General features: G+C 42.3%; 1 protein-coding gene across 4 annotated transcripts in view; it reads right to left on the minus strand.

Moving 5' to 3' along the window:
- The window catches only part of lrp4 (low density lipoprotein receptor-related protein 4), a 457,879-nt gene that overhangs the window by 169,090 nt on the left and 270,111 nt on the right, over positions 1–18,678 (minus strand). For all 4 annotated transcript variants that reach the window (XM_063061778.1, XM_063061777.1, XM_063061776.1 and 1 more), the window contains exon 3: positions 16,165–16,281. In XM_063061778.1, coding sequence (XP_062917848.1) covers positions 16,165–16,281 — 117 coding nt within the window. The remainder of the gene's footprint in view (positions 1–16,164; positions 16,282–18,678) is intronic.

The following is an 18,678-nucleotide window of genomic DNA, read 5'->3' on the forward strand; positions in this document are numbered from 1 at the left end:
ACAAGTGTCGCCAGGTTTGTAGTGCCAACATAGCATACACACAATTCACTATCCTAACTGTACATTTTTGGAATGTAGGAGGAAACCAGTGCCCCTGGAGGAACAGAGAAAACATACAAATACCTTACAGACAGTGGCGGGAACTGGTGATTGCCTGTGCTGTAAAGTGTGGCGCTAACCTCTATGCTTTCGTGCCTGGATCTGAGATGATAAAAGGCTTTGAGTTGCTTCATCGGTGGAGGGTGCTGGAGCAAGGGATGACTGCTGGAGATCCGTATTGGAGAGGTGGCAGAATCGGGAATGTAAGTTGTGATCAGAAGAGAGGGTATGGTTGGAATGTTGTGCTGTGAACTGCAGTGCCTATAAAAAGTATTCCACCTCCTCCCCCCCGAGAAGTTTTCACGTTTTATTGTTTTACAACATTGAATCACAATGGATTTAATTTGGCTTCTGTGACACTGATCAACAGAAAAAGACCCTTTCACGTCAAAGTGAAAATAGATCTCTACAAAGTGATCTAAATTAATTACAAATATAAAACACAAAATAATTGATTGGATAAGTATTCAACCCCTTCAATATAACACAGCAAGTCATCACTGGTCCAGCCAATTGGTTTTAGTAGTCACATAATTAGTTAAATAGAGATTTGAGTGCAGTCAAGGTGTTTCAATTGATTGTAGTAAAAATACACCTGTATCTGGAAAGTCTAACTGCTGGTGAGTCATCATTCTGGCAAAAAGACAAAAGAACACCCCAAGCAACTCTGCATAAAGGTTATTGAAAAGCACAAGTCAGGAGATAGATACAAGAAAATTTCCAAGTCACTGAATATCCCTTGGAGTACAGTTAAGTCAATCATGAAGAAATAGAAAGAATATGGCACAACTGTAAATCTGCCTAAAGCAGACAGTCCTCAAAAACTGAGTGACCGTGCAAGAGAGGACTAGTGAGGGAGGCCACCATGAGGCCCATGACAACTCTGGAGGAGTTACAAGCTTCAGTGGCTGAGATGGGAGAGACTGCGCATACAACAACTGTTGCCCAGGTGCTTCACCAGTCGCAGCTTTATGGGAGAGTAGCAAACAGAAAGCCTCTGTTGAAAAAAAACTCACATGAAATCTCGGCTGGAGTTTTCCAGAAGGCATGTGGGGGACTCTGAAGTCAGCTGGAAGGAAATTTTATGCTCTGATGAAAACAAAATAGAGCTTTTTGGCCAACAGACTAAATATTACATTTGGTGTTAACCAAACACTGCACATCAACAAAAACAGATCATCCCAGTTGTGAAGCATGGTGATGGCTGCATCACGCTGTGGGGATGTTTCACTGTAGCAGGCCCTGGAAGACTAGTGAAGGTAGAGGGCAAAATACAGGGAAATCCTGGAGGAAAACCTGATGCAGTCTGCGAGAGAACTGTGAGTTGGAACAAGATTTGTTTTCCAGCAAGACAATGACCCCAAGCATAAAGCCAAAGTTACACAGTAATGGTTTAAAAACAACGAAGTTAATATCCAGGAGTGGGCCAAGTCAGAGTCCAGACTTCAATCCAATTGAGAATCTGTGGCTGGACTTGAAAAGGGCTGTTCACTCACGATCCTCATGCAATCTGACAGAAGTTGAACAGTTTTGTAAAGAGGAATGGGGATAAATTGCAGTGTCCAGATGTGCAAAGCTGATGGAGAACTATCCACACAGACTCAAGGCTCTAATTGAGTGCATCTACTAAATACAGACTTGAAGGGGGTGAATAATTATGCAATCAATTATGTTTAATAATTGTAATAAATTTAGACCAATTTGTAGAAATTTATTTTCACTTTGACATGAGTCTTTTATGTTGATCAAAAAAGCCAAACGATCCACTGTGATTCAGTTGTAAAACAATAAAACATGAAAATTTCCAAGGGCGGTGAACACTTTTGATAGGCACTGTTTAGCTGGAAGGTGAGAAGGAATCAGCAGTCGTAGAAAGGGCAGATTGTCAATCCAGTGTAATGATGTGGGGATGGCAGTCAATAAGATAGAGTATTGTTGTTGTGTCTCCCCTCGCCTTGTAGTGCATTGGGTGCCAACCTTGCCATTTCTTTAGCATCTTGTTTGTTTTTAATGAGGCTGTGTTGCTAACTTGATGTTCAACCCAGCGCCGACGGAAAGTGTGCAAGGAGCCAGATGGATTTAAACTCGGAACCAATCGCCTCGAAGTCACAACACCACCGGCCGGCTAAGATGGATGAGATTGGCAAATTTTTGTCCAAGGGGAAAGAAAGCTCAGTTTGAAGTTGCCAGGGTAATAGTGGAATTATGATAAGAGGCCTGGAGGACAACCAAGTACCAGCCATAACCCTCTAATTATTTGGCCAGGATTCCTTCTGAGATGAAAGCAAGCTTCTGCACAATAGCCGCCGCTCTGTGACAGAAAATCATTGAAGCGGTTTTCAGAATTATTGCACACTACGAGTGATTAAAGAATTTAGAAAAACATTGTCTGGGTAGAGAAGAATGAGGGGTGATCATATTGAAGCATATCAGACCCTGAGGGATATCAACAAGTTTGCACTAGTGATAGAATCCAGAACGAGAAAACATAATTAAAACAATAGAAAGTGGACATTTAAAATTGAGGTGATTAGAAACATTTCCGTTTCGAGCGTGATGAACACCTGGAATTCTCGACCTTGGAGTGTTATGGAAGTTAGATAGTTGAGGTATTGGAAGTAGATGCATTTGCAAAAAATGGCATAATTGAGGGCATGGGGAGCTGACATAGAAGGGGAGATGAGATCCAGGTTAGATCAGTTGTGGTCATATTGAACAGCGGAGCAGGTTTGAGCAGCCAAGTGGCCTACTCTCGTTCCGAATTTTCTATGTCCACTGTGGAATAAAAATTAAAGATTTTGTACAATTGGTTCAAATTCTATTTTATTTTCATTGAATTTGGATTGTGTAGCACATGGAAAACGTGCAACATAAAAATTCCACTTTCTTCTCAACCAAGGAACCAGCAACATTGCACTTAATCAAATCTGGAAGTGTGTGAGTATTAGTGCATGTACTATATTGATTTAGAAACAATAAATACATTGATAATATTTAACTGAAATCACTTGGACTCTGACCAAATTCAGAAAAGTATGAATGAGACTTTGTGTTTACAGTGAATGGATCATATATATAGCTTTATCTTTTTATCTTTTCCAAACATTTATTAACTAACTTTTATTGTCATCTGAATGATACTTATTGTCTTCTTTAATCTTTCCGAGATGTGAAGTAGGCATATATACAGTACAGCTAGACAAAATTATGGTGAGATAGCTAAATCTAACTTCAGACAGATCTATTTTTAAGGAAGAAGTGGCAAGTTTCTTTATGGCCACATGTTCAGTTTTTTTTTAAAAATCACTTTATTGTTTCTCTGAGACCTCCTGAGCCACAAGATCTACTTGAATTGATTGCAGACTAGTGAGGAATTATCACTGAGGCCACTAATCCAAGGATGCCCACGGGATTTGCAGTTTCTTTCATCTATTCATTTTTCTAATCAAATGTGTATTGCTACAGATTGCTAATTGAGCTAATAGGTCCGACTGCTGCAGGTGCTCTCACAATGTTGCTGTATGGAAACTTCCAGAATTTTCACACAGCACCAATAAATGGGCAGACACGAGGAATTCTGCAGATGCTGGAAATTCAAGCAACACACATCAAAGTTGCTGGTAAATGCAGCAGGCCAGGCAGCATCTCTAGGAAGAGGTACAGTTGACGTTTCAGGCCGAGACCCTTCGTCAGGACTAACTGAAGGAAGAGATAGTAAGAGATTTGAAAGTGGGAGTGGGAAGGGGAGGGGGAGGTGGTGATCCAAAATGATAGGAGAAGACAGGAGGGGGAGGGATGGAGCCAAGAGCTGGACAGTTGATTGGCAAAAGGGATATGAGAGGATCATGAGACAGGAAAAGGGAGAGGGGGAGAAAACCCCAGAGGATGGGCAAGGGGTATAGTCAGAGGGACAGAGGGAGAAAAAGGAGAGAGAGAGAGAGAGAGAGAGAAAGAATGTGTGTATATAAATAAATAACAGATAGGGTACGAGGGGGAGGTGGGGCATCAGCGGAAGTTTGAGAAGTCAATGTTCATGCCATCAGGTTGGAGGCTACCCAGACAGAATATAAGGTGTTGTTCCTCCAACCTGAGTGTGGCTTCATCTTTACAGCAGAGGAGGCCGTGGATAGACATATCAGAATGGGAATGGGACGTGGAATTAAAATGTGTGGCCACTGGGAGATCCTGCTTTCTCTGGTGGACAGAGAATAGGTGTTCAGCAAAACGATCTCCCAGTCTGCATCGGGTCTCGCCAATATATAGAAGGCCACATCAGGAGCACCGGACGCAGTATATCACCCCAGCCGACTCACAGGTGAAGTGTCAACTCACCTGGAAGGACTGTCTGGGGCCCTGAATGGTGGTAAGGGAGGAAGTGTAAGGGCATGTGTAGCACTTGTTCCACTTACAAGGATAAGTGCCAGGAGGGAGATCAGTGGGGAGGGATGGGGGAGACGAATGGACAAGGGAGTCGCGTAGGGAGTGATCCCTGCAGAAAGCAGAGTGAGGGGGAGGGAAAGATGTGCTTAGTGGTGGGATCCCGTTGGAGGTGGCCGAAGTTACGGAGAATAATATGTTGGACCCGGAGGCTGGTGGGGTGGTAGGTGAGGACAAGGGGAACCCTATTCCTAGTGGGGTGGCGGGAGGATGGAGTGAGAGCAGATGTGCGTGAAATGGGGGAGATGCGTTTGAGAGCAGAGTTGATGGTGGAGGAAGGGAAGCCCCTTTCTTTAAAAAAGGACTTCTCCCTCGTCCTGGAATGAAAAGCCTCATCCTGAGAGCAGATGCGGCAGAGACAGAGGAATTGCGAGTAGGCGATGACATTTTTGCAAGAGACAAGGTGAGAAGAGGAATAGTCCAGAGAGCTGTGAGAGTCAGTAGGCTTATAGTAGACATCAGTAGATAAGCTGCCTCCAGAGATAGAGACAGAAGTGTCGGAAATGGACCCGGTAAACTTGAGGGCAGGGTGAAAGTTGGAGGCAAAGTTAATGAAGTCAACGAGCTCAGCATGCATGCAGGAAGCAGTGCCAATGCAGTCGTCGATGTAACGAAGGAAAAGTGGGGGACAGATACCAGAATAGGCACGGAACATAGATTGTTCCACAAAGCCAACAAAAAGGCAGGCATAGCTAGGACCCATACGGGTGCCCATAGCTACACCTTTAGTTTGGAGGAAGTGGGAGGAGCCAAAGGAGAAATTATTAAGAGTAAGGACTAATTCCGCTAGACGGAGCAGAGTGGCGGTAGAGGGGAACTGATTGGGTCTGGAATCCAAAAAGAAGCGGAGAACTTTGAGACACCTACGCTCTGTCCGCCAGAGAAAGCAGGATCTCCCAGTGGCCACACATTTTAATTCCACATCCCATTCCCATTCTGTCTATCCACGGCCTCCTCTACTGTAAAGATGAAGCCACACTCAGGTTGGAGGAGCCACACCTTATATTCCGTCTGGGTAGCCTCCAACCTGATGGCATGAACATTGACTTCTCAAACTTCCACTGATGCCCCACTTCCCTCTCGTACCCCATCCGTTATTTATTTATATACACACATTCTTTCTCTCTCTCCTTTTTCTCCCTCTGTCTCTCTGACTATATCCCTTGCCCATCCTCCGGGGTTTTCCCCCTCTCCCCCTTTTACTTCTCCCTGAGCCTCCTATCCCATGACCCTCTCATATCCCTTCTGCCAATCACCTGTCCAGCTCTTGGCTCCATCCCTTCCCCTCCTGTCTTCTCCTATCATTTTGGATCTCCCCCTTCCCCTCTAACTTTCAAATCTCTTACTAGCTCTTCCTTCAGTTAGACCTGATGAAAGGTCTCGGCCCGAAACGTCGACTGTACCTCTTCCTAGAGATGCTGCCTGGCCTGCTGCATTCACCAGCAACCAATAAATGGGGATACTTTATCAGGTATAGATTTTTGTGCAGTTTGGCGGGAAACTTGCAGTTTCTGATGTTCCCACAAGCCCACCGGACAGGCGAAGATGGAATGGGAGGAACTGCCAGAATAGCCTCTGCTCTGCACATTTGGTCACCCCTCTATTTTATCGAAAAATATCCTATATTTCTGTAGCATATTTGACATTCTTTTAGGAGTGTTCCAAAAAATGTTAAGATTTTCTGAGCTATTATCATTGTACATTCATCAAGATTTTAATAAAAGATTGTTTATCAAATGAGACACTGGAAATGTGAACTTCTGACACAATGTGCTGAAACAATACAAGCACAATTGCCTTAGCATTGACTAAGTATTAGAAAATGAAGCTCTGAGTGAAACGTGGGCTATTATAACTCCATGGCTTATTCCAGCTTCAGAGCTTTTGTACAATCTGAACTATTAAGTCTTAAATGAAATTAGTTTAGATATCAATAGGTAATGAATTGGCTGATCTTGGATCAATAGAATGATGGGACAAGCTTGAAGACTGAATAATCTAATATTAATATGAGGTTCTGCAGATATTAGAAATCCAGAGCAACAAACACAAAATACTGGAGGAACTCAGTAGGTCAGGGAGCATCCTCAGAGAGGAATGAACAGTTGAATAAGAATCAGAATCAAGAATATGTTGTGGAATCTGTTGTTTTTCAGCTGGATGTCCTGCTCACTTAAGGAAGGTAGAGTTTCTTCGATAACCTCTCCTTTCCAGGTGTGGTGATCACCACAGGACCACTGTTTGGCTTGTCATGCAGTAGGTCCCTTATATGGCCGCTCCTGCACTACTGTGCCCAGAGCAATGCCTTTACGTGGCGCCCCTGTTCTTACTGAGCTTGCAATGGCACAACTGCGTGCGCAGTCATATATCTGAGTGGGCAGGCGGGGCTCGTCAGCCTTGGTTGGCAGCCAGCCTAGGAGAAGGACAACTCCAATTCCAAACCCAGGTAGATGGGACTTGTTAACCTCGCCAGGCAGTCTGTTTAGAAAAGGAAAACTCTGATGCTCAAGCTACAGCCTTGCGGTCGCCACAGTCGTCACAGCTCGCTGTGCCATTGTGGAACATCCCCTGGCCTAGAAAGTGGATTTGTTCCACGCGCACCGATCCTCACTATAGACCTACGCAATGCAGGCGGGAAGAAAAGTCGTCCTACAGCAGTGGCATTCCCACCCCCCCCCTGCCCCGATCTTCACAAGTGAAGAACCAGTCATCATCATCACCACATTGCAATAAATAACAAAAATACCTGCAGCATAAATTACAAGAAATATATATATTAAAATTAAATTAAGGAAGTAGTGCAAAAAAAGAAAAAAGTGAGGTAGTGTACATAGATTCATTGCCCATTCAGAAATCTGATGGTAGAGGGAAAGAAGTTCCTGTTCCTGAAGCATTCGGTGTGTGTCTTCACACTGCTGTGCTTCCTCCTTGACGAGAAGGCATAATCATCAACTATTTAATCTTCTCCATAGCTGCTGCATGACCTAATATTGGTTCTATATGAAACATATTGCTGTAGAGATCTGAGGGTTATGTTCCGCTAGAGTACTTGCAGGGATAAATTGTACTGTCTCTGATTGAATATCTATCCTTTCAAAATGGCACGTGCTATCAATTTCACTTCAAATAGCTTTGGTGCAAATCTGAAAATCCTTTTGGTGGATTATTACTCCGTTGCAGCAATAATGCTCCAAACTTCTCAAGCAGCTAATGAGCAGCTCCCATCACCAAGCAAAGAATTGGATGAGGTAACCTCACCGTGCAGCGCACAGGTTCTAAAAGCTATTGACTCCATGATAATGCAAAGCCTTCAACCACAATTAATAATGAATTAGTCTTCAGCAAAATTCCTTACAGCAATATTTAATAAGCAACATGTTTCACTTCCTCTGCTCATCACAAGAGACTTGCAAACAGCTTGATTTTTCGCTCAAGCTGTCAGGGACAACAGATAATCTAGAAAGACAAATTTCCTTTTAGAATTAATTGAGTAAGAAAGCAAAATACTCTTATTTTCTTATAATATATTAATACTTTGGTAACATGTATAGTTTGTTGGGTTGTAGGAACAATACAATGTGGGAACATCTAAGTGCTTTGAAGGTGGCAGGAGAAAGTGAGAAGGCTATTAATATGGCATAATCAAGACAGGGCTTTAGATATATATATATATATATATATATATATATATATATAGATATAGATATAGATATAGATATATATATATAGAAACACAGGAAGCAAAAGCAAAGAAGTGATGCTAAACCTTTATAAAACAGTGGCAAGGCCACAGCCATGCCATTTCTAGGAACTGTGATTTAGAATGGATAAACAAGCTCAGTATGTTCTCTCATTCACTCTCAAAGATAACTGGTTATTTGATCTATTAAATAAGGGCACTTATACAAGTACATGCATTTCTCTAACCAGCATTTTTCAACAGTGTGCCTACTAGTACACAAACAGGCAATTCTCCCTCAAGGCAGACAGTGTCTCTAACATCCTCATCACTGAAGTATTTTCAGCAATTTTCAACAAGCAGTTACAACATGCTACAATTTTAAAAGGAAACCTGTCCAGACCAACATCAGCCATATACTTTGTAAGCCCCAAGAATGCAAGTAGAGGTGATATGCTGCAATGGTATCGGGAGTAATGTCTCGTTGAACGGACAGGCCAGGGAATCTGGAGTCGGTCTCTTTACGTCAAAGATAGTTTTTAAAAGATAAAAGATCAGCTGCTCATGGACTGTTTGTCCCACTACCATCAGGGAGGAGGCGATGTAGCACCAGACTCAAAAACAGTTACTTTCCCCAAGCAGCAAGGCTGATCAATACCTCCACCCATTAATCCAGCCCTCCACACCCCCACAACCACTACTATATCATTTCCCTATCAGTCACCTTATATACAGACACACTTGTGCTTAGCATCACTTTATGGGCATACATACAACCAATCAATGAATATAAGCTATCTTACTTATTTACATATATTTGTGGGTTTTTTGTATTATTATTGTGTTCTTTAACTTTTTGTGTTTTTTTGTGCTGTATTGGATCCAGAGTAACAGTTTTTCACACTCCTTCACACTTGTATCCTGGAAATGACATTAGAGAATTGTGAAATCTGAACCTGAATGCTATATAAATACAAAATCTGTATTGCTGTTTTAACCTTATTGCTGGACCATATAATGATGAAACATCAGTCATATCAGAGCTACAATGTATTGGTTCATTGGTAAATTCCCGTGTTTCAAACACACAAAGAGAAACAGAACACTGAAAATTCTTTAGAACATAGAAGATGGAGAGTAGATTTGATAAAGGCATTCAAAATTATACGGGGCTTTCCCCACTGAGGTTAGGTGGGACTACAACCAGAGATCATGGGTTAAGGGTGAAAGGTGAGAAATTTAAGAGGAACATGAGGGGAAACCTCTTCACTCAGAGGGCCATGAGGGTACAGAACGAGCTGGCAGCACAATTGGTGCCAGTGAGCTTGATTTCAAAGTTTAAGCAAAGTTTGGATGGATGGTAGGGGCATGGAGGGCTATGGTCCTGGTGCAGGTCAATGGGAGTAGGCAGTTTAAATGGTTTCAGGTATGGACTAAATGGGCCGAAGGGCTTGCCTCTGTGCTGTACTTTTCTATGTTTATGCCTTCTATTGATAAATAGGGAAGGGAGGGGTCAGCAAAAGAACAAGTTACCCCTATAGTCAATGTATCCATACTCAAAAACAGAGCTTCCTTGGTCTTAGCAAGATCCATGTGTGAACAATAAATAATGTGTTTAAATACAAGGAAAATTACAACAGTTAAAAAACAACCATTTTTGGTGTTCTGGATTTACACATAGGCCAGTCTGGATAAGATTGTCAAATTTCCTTCCCTGAGGACACGAGTGGAGCAGATGTTTTCTCATGATAGTCCAGTACTTTTCGGCAACCTAACAGATTCCCAGTTTATTTACGATTTCCAGAGTTGCTTAATCATGGGCATTTAAGGTCCCCAAGCATAATATTGAGATTCAAACTTGAATCTTCAAATCAACACTTTAGGCCCTAGTTCAGCAACTTTGGAGTATTCCCAAAAAAATGGTGGTGAACGACAAACACAATCATAGTTAAGCCAGAGTCTATGGAGCAATCACTTGGAACGTAGAACATCACAGCACAATAAGGATACTTTAGCCCACAATAGTGTGCCAAACTATTAACCTACTCTTAAATCAATCTCAAACACAAGGAAATCTGCAGATGCTGGAATTTCAAGAAACACACATAAAAATTGCTGGTGAACGCAGCAGCCCAGGCAGCATCTATAGGAAGAGGTACCGTCGACGTTTCGGCCCGAGACCCTTTGTCAGGACTAACTGAAAGAAGAGGTAGTAAGACTGTACCTCTTCCTTTAGATGCTGCCTGGCCTGCATTCACCAGCAATTTTTAGGTGTGTTGCTTAAATCAATCTAACTAGTCCCTCCTGCATTACCTTCTATTTTTCTATCATCAATGTACCTCTTTGAGAGTTTCTTACATGTCCCGAATATATTGCCTGTACCAAACCCTTGGCAAGGCATTGCATGCCCCCACCACTCTCTGTGTAAAGAAATTACACCTGACATCCCCCCTATACTTTCCCCCAATCATCTTAAATTATGCTCCCTTGCATTAGCGTTTTTTGCCCTGGGACCAACTCTCTGGCTGTCCACACGATCTATGCCTCATTATCTTGTACCCTTGGTAAAACGATTCAAAAGCTGAAAACAAAGAAAGCAGCTGCAAAGACCAATACATAATATACTTAGAGGAGATTCACAGAAAGATGAGCTGTGCTGCTCATTAAACAATGAAAGCAGCTTTTCTGGACAATCAGTAGCAATCAGCCATTGCTCAGGAAAGAGGGGGAAAACTGAAGGCAAGAGTCAACAGCAGGGCCACAATAAGCATCACAGGTTCACCAGCTTCTACAAGAGCAGTTTGCTTCTCTAGACCTGTGCTTGTTCTCCATCAAATTAGATATGAAATAACAATCACGTCAATTTAAAAATGAAAATGTCTAAAGGTTAAGACAATGTGCTTTGTTTTTAGGGAATCTCATCCAGTTGGATTATCTCGACTGTGCATTCTCAAAAGCATTCACTGCTTCCACCTATCTCGGCCATTAGCATTCTGTGGAAGATGGGGATTTTCATTGATACATTCTCATGCATGTTTTATGAAACCTTTATTGATGTTGTTTTTGAGGTACTTCGGGGAGAAACAAATTGTTACTTGACATGACTGCTAGTGTTGGTAGCAAAGCAGGTCATGTATTAAAAATTATTAAGACCTTTAGCTGCAAGGAGAAAGAATTCATACCTTGCTCTATGTATTTCCCATAGCAGCAGTGTTATAGTTAACTGCTGTTCACCAAAAAGCAAAGTATTCTCTCTACTAGATGTTTATGGAAAACAAGGAGCAGACAAGATGCATGACATTGTATGCACGTGCATGATTGTGATCAGATTTTAGTCTTTTTCAGTTACGTTAATTTAATTTTCCCTCCTCCAGCTGTTCTTCCTCTCACTGTATTCATGCACTGTTACAGTGCCAGTGACCCCAGAATTTGTACATTCTCCCTGTGATTGCGTGCGTTTCGTCTGGATACTCTGGTTTTCTTCCACACCGCAAAGGTGTACGGGTTTGTCGGTTAATTACTCACATGGATGGCATGGTCTTGTTGAGCCGCAAGGACCTGTTACCGTTCTGCATCTCTAAATAAATAATATAAATATCCATTTCTGCTACATTTGAGTCCTGTTATAATCATAGACTTGTACAGCACAGAAACAGGCCCTTCAGACAACCGTTTATAGCAATCCCACCTGCTTCAATTTGTTCCATATCTCTCTCTGCCTTGTCCAGATGCCTCTCAAGTATTACTACTGTTCCTATGTCCTCTGGCAGCTCATTCCAAATACCAACCAGTCTTCGTGTGAAAAAATTACCCTTTAAACCTCCTCTCTCTCACCTTAAACCTATGCTTCTTACTTTAGCCGTCGCTACCTTAGCGAACAATACTAGCTCTCTGTATATGTCACCTCTTCACCCAGTAAAAAGCAACTCAGCCCAGCCAATCTCCCCTTATAACTCAAGCCCTCCAATCTAGACAACATCCCTGCACTTGCTCTAACCTACTAACATTCTTCTAATAGTGTGGTGACCAGAATGACACTTAACGCTCCTAAGTGCAGGCCAACCTCAACACTTTGTACAACTGGAACATGACATGCCAACTCGTATGCTCAATGCCTTTACTGATGAAGGAAAACTTCCATGCTTCCCACACCACCCTGTCCACTTGCCCATATTTTCAGGGATCTACTGTAGCCCCAACGACACTCTCCACAGTCCTGCATTTCACTGTCTGTGCCTTGATCTGGTTTAACTCTCCAAAATGCATCACTTCATACTTGTCCACATCAAATTCCATCTGCCATTTCCTGACATATTTCCAGGTGATCTAGAACCTGTTGGAATTTCAGACAAACTCAGAAAACCCTTGCTTACTGTCCACCATGTCACTCACCGTGCCACCTACAATCTCATCCAACTCATTAGCATATGCCAATCAACAGGGGACACAACAACAATCCCTGGGGCACAGACTGGTCACAGGCCTCCAATCTGAGAAACAACCCTCCAACTACCACCATACCAATTTTGTATCCAATTGGCCAGCTCAGCCTGGATCCCTTGTGTTGTAGTTTTCCAGACCACTCTATTTCACCATCAGAAACGTCTTCTCTCTTCCCCTTTTTGCTTTTCACAGGGACCACTCTCTCCATGACACGCTGATCTGCTTACCGCTCCCCATCCACACCTCACCATCCCTGGCAATTTCCTCTGCAAACATATGTAGGGTTCTCAGTAATGTTAACTGCTTCTCTGTAGTGTTATAATGAAATAGCTTCTTTGTAGTGTTATAATATAATGACTTCTCTATAGTGTTATATGAAATGACTTCTTCGTAATGTTAAATGATGAGGTAATGTTTCTCTGTAGCTGCGATGTTTTGGTTAAAAGTTACAGGTAACAGGGAACTAACCAATGATAACCTGTTATGCTATCTTGTATAGTGGGACCGAGAGAGAGTTTGTGGTCTTTTCCATGAGGCAAGCGAAGAGAAAGAGCGAATGCGGGAGCGGCTGGTGGTTCCCGGACGGCGGATACCGGAATTCGACAGTTCAGATGTTCAGAGGTCGATTGTGGATTGATCGGGAAGGCGTGAGCTCCAACGAATTATATTTTGTGCACAAGACTGATAAACTTACTGATAAATAATGCACCTTTGCATTATTTGCTTCTACTAACCAGACCACCTAAAAGAGTTGTAAAGTGTAATCACTTAATCGTACATTGTGTACTGTCTGATATTTTATGTTGTGGGTTTCTAGCGGGGTGCATTACACAGCATGCACGCAAACGTAGACACTGTTTGGCGGGCCAACAGCAGTTTCCCCTAGACGAACGTGAGTTGATAGAGCTGAGTGCTACACATAGAAGGAGCCTCACTTATTTCTACATCTCCTCCCTCCCCACCATCCAGGGACATCAACACCCCTTACAGGTGAAGCAGATTCACGTGCCCTTGTTTATTGCATTCGGTATTCTTAATATGGACTCCTTTACATTGCTAAAACCAAGCACAGACTGAGGTGACCAGCACCCTGTCCACAACAGACACCTTGAGCATCCAGTCGCATGTTATTTCAACTCCTACTCACTCCCCATTCCCTCACCAAGCTGTCTTCCATCTTCTCCATTACAATGGTGAGGCCAAATGCAAACTAGGGGAACTGCATCTCTTATTCCACTTGGGTAGTCCACAACGCAAAGGTATGAACATTAAACTTCCCATTTTCAGGTAACCAATGCTTCCTTTCTTCCTTTACCACTCATACTCATCCACCTAGGTTCACTTTCCTTGTGTTCATCTTTTCCATCTCTACCCCACAGCCATTATCTAGACTTGTTTCTCTCTCTCACCTCGTTCCATCTGTTTATCACCCATACATGCATCTTCCTTGGGCTTACTTTTCTAACCGCTTTGCCATCTGGTTCCATCTGCCCATCGCCCTCCCTTTATCTGAGTCCACTCATCACCTTTCAGCTTCTGTCTCTACATAAGAACGCAAGAAATAAATAGGAGCAGGAGTAGGGCATTTTGGCCCATCGAGTCTGCTCTGCCATTCAAAAAAATTATGGCTGATCTGGCCATGGACTCATCTCCTACCGGCCTAAATTCTAACTACCCTTAATTCCCCTACTATGCAGAAATCTATGCAACCTTATCTCAAATATATTTACTGTGGGAGCTTCCATTGGTTCATTGGGCAGAGAATTCCACAGATTCACCACTCTCTGGGAAAAGTAGTTGCTCCTCAGCTCCATCCTAAATCTACGGCCCCAAATACTGAGGCTATTCCCTCTAGTTCTGGTCTCATTTACTAGTGGAAACAACTTTCGTGCCTCTATCTTATCTATCCCTTTCATAACATTATATGTTTCAATATGATCTCCTCTCAATCTTCTGAATTCCAGCGAATACAGTGTCAGGTGACTCAATATCTCCTCATAGTCTAACCCCCTCATCTCTGGAATCAACCTGGTGAACCTCCTCTGCACCACCTCCAAAGCCCAGAATATCCTTCTGCAAGTAAGGAGACCAGAACTGCACACAGTACTCCAGGTGTGGCCTCACCAATTGCATCATAACCTCCCTGCTCTTAAATTGAATCCCTCTAGCAATGAAGGCCAACATTCCAATTTTCCTTCTTTACCTTTTAAGTAATAATTGGCTCTTTCATTTTTCCTTCCAAAGTGGATGGTCTCATATTTACCAACATTGTACTCCATCTGGGCTCCAAAGGTGGTCATAGCTGAAGGATGGTAGAGAGGACAAGCTCCCACTGCTAAAAAAATGCTTTTTATGGCGTGTCTCAAACAGCCTCTGACAACCAAGTCCAACTCCTAGCCTTCACGCGTGGCATAGTTGTTATGCCCTGTGGAGCTGTTCTCACTGACAGGAGAAGGGGCAAAGGCGGGCCACTGGCGCCTTAAAACCAGTTGCTCTGGGCAGATGGGGCTCGTTAACCACAGATGGTAGCTCATCTAGGAGAGGGAAAACTCCGATTTCAAACATCCGCTGCCTTGAGACTATACCCGCTCACGGGAAAGGCTTTGGGAGTAAACCCAGAGGAAAAATCCGGAGTCGGAGTTCCGAAGGCGGCTGACTGCTGTTCCCAGCACCGGCACGGCAACTCCTGTGATGCTGCTTGCACCAAACTGTATCGACTTTCGTCGTTCCTTTGGGCCTGACATCAGCATGGACGGGGGGGTGGGTCCCACTGCATGGGCAACAGATGGATCTCCATATCAACTCTGCCCTGGCTTGCGCCCTGGAGAGGCCACTCCCAGTGACTACCAGAGGCACAGTAACCATGGTTGGCCACAGCCAATGGAGGCCACATACAGACACACACACACTCCATCTGCCAGAACCTTGCCCACTCACTTAACCCATCTTCCCCACTCCACTCCTCCCACCTGACTCCCTTCCCTCACCTTCTTTAATTCCACCTTTCATCTATTAAACTGACGATCCTGCACTCTTGGTCCTGACGCAGGGTGTCAGTCCTAGATGTCAAACATCTCCTGTGTCTTTAAAAACCTTTTTATTGATAACTTGATTATAATCAGTGACAACCTTCACAGGGCTCTTGCGTGAAGAGGTTTCTTCTCAACTCTGCCTTGGTTGGCTGGCCCTGCATTTGAGAGTGTGACCTGTGTTGCAGGTGACAAATGAAATGTCAACACTTCATCTACCCTAGCAAGGCACATAAGATTTCTGTACGTCAATGAGATCAGCTCTCCTTCTAAACACAAAACTGTTTGCAACCAGTCGTAGTTAATCAATGCAAAAAGTATCACTGCTGGACTCAACCTGATACGGAGATGCCAGTAGAGTTTCAGCTTAGGTTGTGAAGAAACAGGCAAGTGTGATGGCAATTAAGTTCACACCAGTTAAGTTCAGAATTTTATGGAAGCAATCACCAGAAAATGCCACAATACTCGCCCACTTACGGCAATCCTGCTCATCGGAATCATCTCCACAATCGTTGTCACCGTCACAGACCCAGGAACGCCGGATGCACTTGCCGTTGTCGCAATGGAACTCCAAAGGGGAACAGGTTGGCAACACTAAAACAAGAAAAGAAACACTGCTCACCAGGTGCCTTAACAGCATTGCTACATGAGTAGTGAGGCTGGACATGTTGCCTACGCAGAACACTTCGCTATAAACAGCATCTTTAGCAAAATTATAGGGAAACTTAATACGGTTTATGCAACTGAGTCTCTCAATAAATGATACATTTCCAAAGAGCAATGGGAATGTTAAGTAGTTATGCTGGCAGCTATTACATCTTCTTTCTGGAAAGACAGAAGAAAATGAAAACTATTTTTAACTTTGAAGAGTTTTGCACAGAGACTGGAAATTTCACCTGTGTTGTCACAAATGGCATTCTGTACACAATACTAAGGGTTCAGTTGCCATTTTGGGGCACAAACAAACTGTGCATAATTCATGTTTATTTTTGTACATTAAGTTCTACATGTTAGCTAAAAACTGTTCAGAGAAACGCGTGCAAATTAACAGCAGTATGTGGAGGACGGGGTCTTCTTATCACAAGAGGATCTTGATTTTAAACATTGAAAATAACTTTAAACGAAACTACATAACCCATTTACAAGCTTGTCGTAGATCAGTCAGCTTCTTAGTAAATAGTTTAAATATTTATAATCTTTAAAAACACATCTTCTGGTACCTTCAATAATTAAAAATTGAATATATTTACTAATTTATTTAAAGAACTGCACATTAAGACCCTAGTTAAACAACTTGTTAAAGCATCATAAATTTTCATCAACCATAGCGGCTGTTTTTATTTGTTCTCATATCGTTGTTTAACTTGACTAAAGTTGGGTCTTTCTAGCACCTCAAATAAAATTACTTATACATAATGCTGTGGAAACTTCTTGCTTTCAGTTAAACAGCTAATACAATGAAGACTTGATATGTGCACAGGAAGTAACTGAGGTTAATGAATACCTCATTGAGTTAATTCAAATGTTTCACTCAGGGAATTGGGATGCATGATGAAGGAATCCAGGTTTAAATGGAAAGCCACACAATTTCCCTAGTAACTGGAGCACTGAGCCTAAAGGGACATTACTCCGCTTCAGTCGGTTCAATCAATCATGAATAGCCCATGGCAGATAAAGACGACATTTTAAAAAAACAGTTTAGTCTGAACTTTGAGAGATCATAAAACCCATTTGGGCCTCATGGCAATTAACATCAACATGATTTTATTGGCTTGATGGTTTTGTGACTTCCTCACAGTGACCTTTCTTTACTGATTACATTGGTAACGGAGAGTAAAACAACCTTTTATCACAAGTGATATTCACCTAGACTTTACCCTGAAGCTCTTGTTGAATTAATAGGTGGTAACATTTCTAGATCATGTACTGAAAGTATCTTTTCCATTTGAACTCATAGTTGTAAGGGATTTCAATTTATCTTGCACACCTAATTAAATATGCAAAATTAACAAGTTACATAGATAACATAAGGAATCTCGTATTATCACAGTTTCCTCATTCTCCACTAAGGAATTGCTCGTGGCAAACAGGATGCAGATGTGCTCTCAACAGTGATCAGAGCACAAGTGTTTCAATAAGTTTCGTCATATGACTGGAAGCAGATTTAATCACATCAGCTTAACAAGATGACATGCCTCACTGAGCTTGGAGCTCCGGTTAGCTGGTCAGAAGTTATATTTTGAAGGGATAATGTGGTAAGGATATTCGTGCTTCATCTTGATCTCAGTAACAGAGGTCTGGGAACTCTCACCAGACCAGATTTTACTTAGTCTGACCAAACACCCCCTTTCCCAACCCCCTTCAAAAGTGCTCTCCAACAGCGAGCACTGATGCACTGATACCAGCAGCTAGTGAGATATTAATAATAGATACAGCATGCAAACCTCTCTGAGTTGCTTAAGCATATCTTTTAACTGTTGGGCATCTGTCATTATAATTTTTATAATTTCAAAGCAACATTATATTTCACAATACACAGCTTGCCTCATATGCACACGTCCATGTAGAAACTATGTTACTTGTAAATAGTAAATATTCCATGGCATACTTTTCTACCAGAATCAGGTTTATTATTATCACTGAAACGTGTACTTGTGAACTTAACAGCAGCAATTCAATGCAATACATAATATAGCAAAAAAAAATGAAAGTAAATAAGTAAATCAAAAACAGTATATGGATATTGAATAGATTAAAAATCATGCAAAAACAGAAATAATATATACTGTATTAAGAAAGTGAGGTAGTGTTCACGGGTGCAATGTCCATTTAGGAATCGGATGGCAGAAGGGAAGAAGCTGTTCCTGATTCACTGAGTGTGTGCCTTCAGGCTTCTGTACCTCCCACCTGATGGTAACAGTGAGAAAAGGGCATGCTCTGAGTGCTGGAGGTACTTAATAATGGACAATGCCTTTCTGAGACACCACTCGT

This window comes from Mobula hypostoma, chromosome 11 (genome assembly GCF_963921235.1).
Source record: "Mobula hypostoma chromosome 11, sMobHyp1.1, whole genome shotgun sequence".
NCBI classification, from domain to species: domain Eukaryota; kingdom Metazoa; phylum Chordata; class Chondrichthyes; order Myliobatiformes; family Myliobatidae; genus Mobula; species Mobula hypostoma.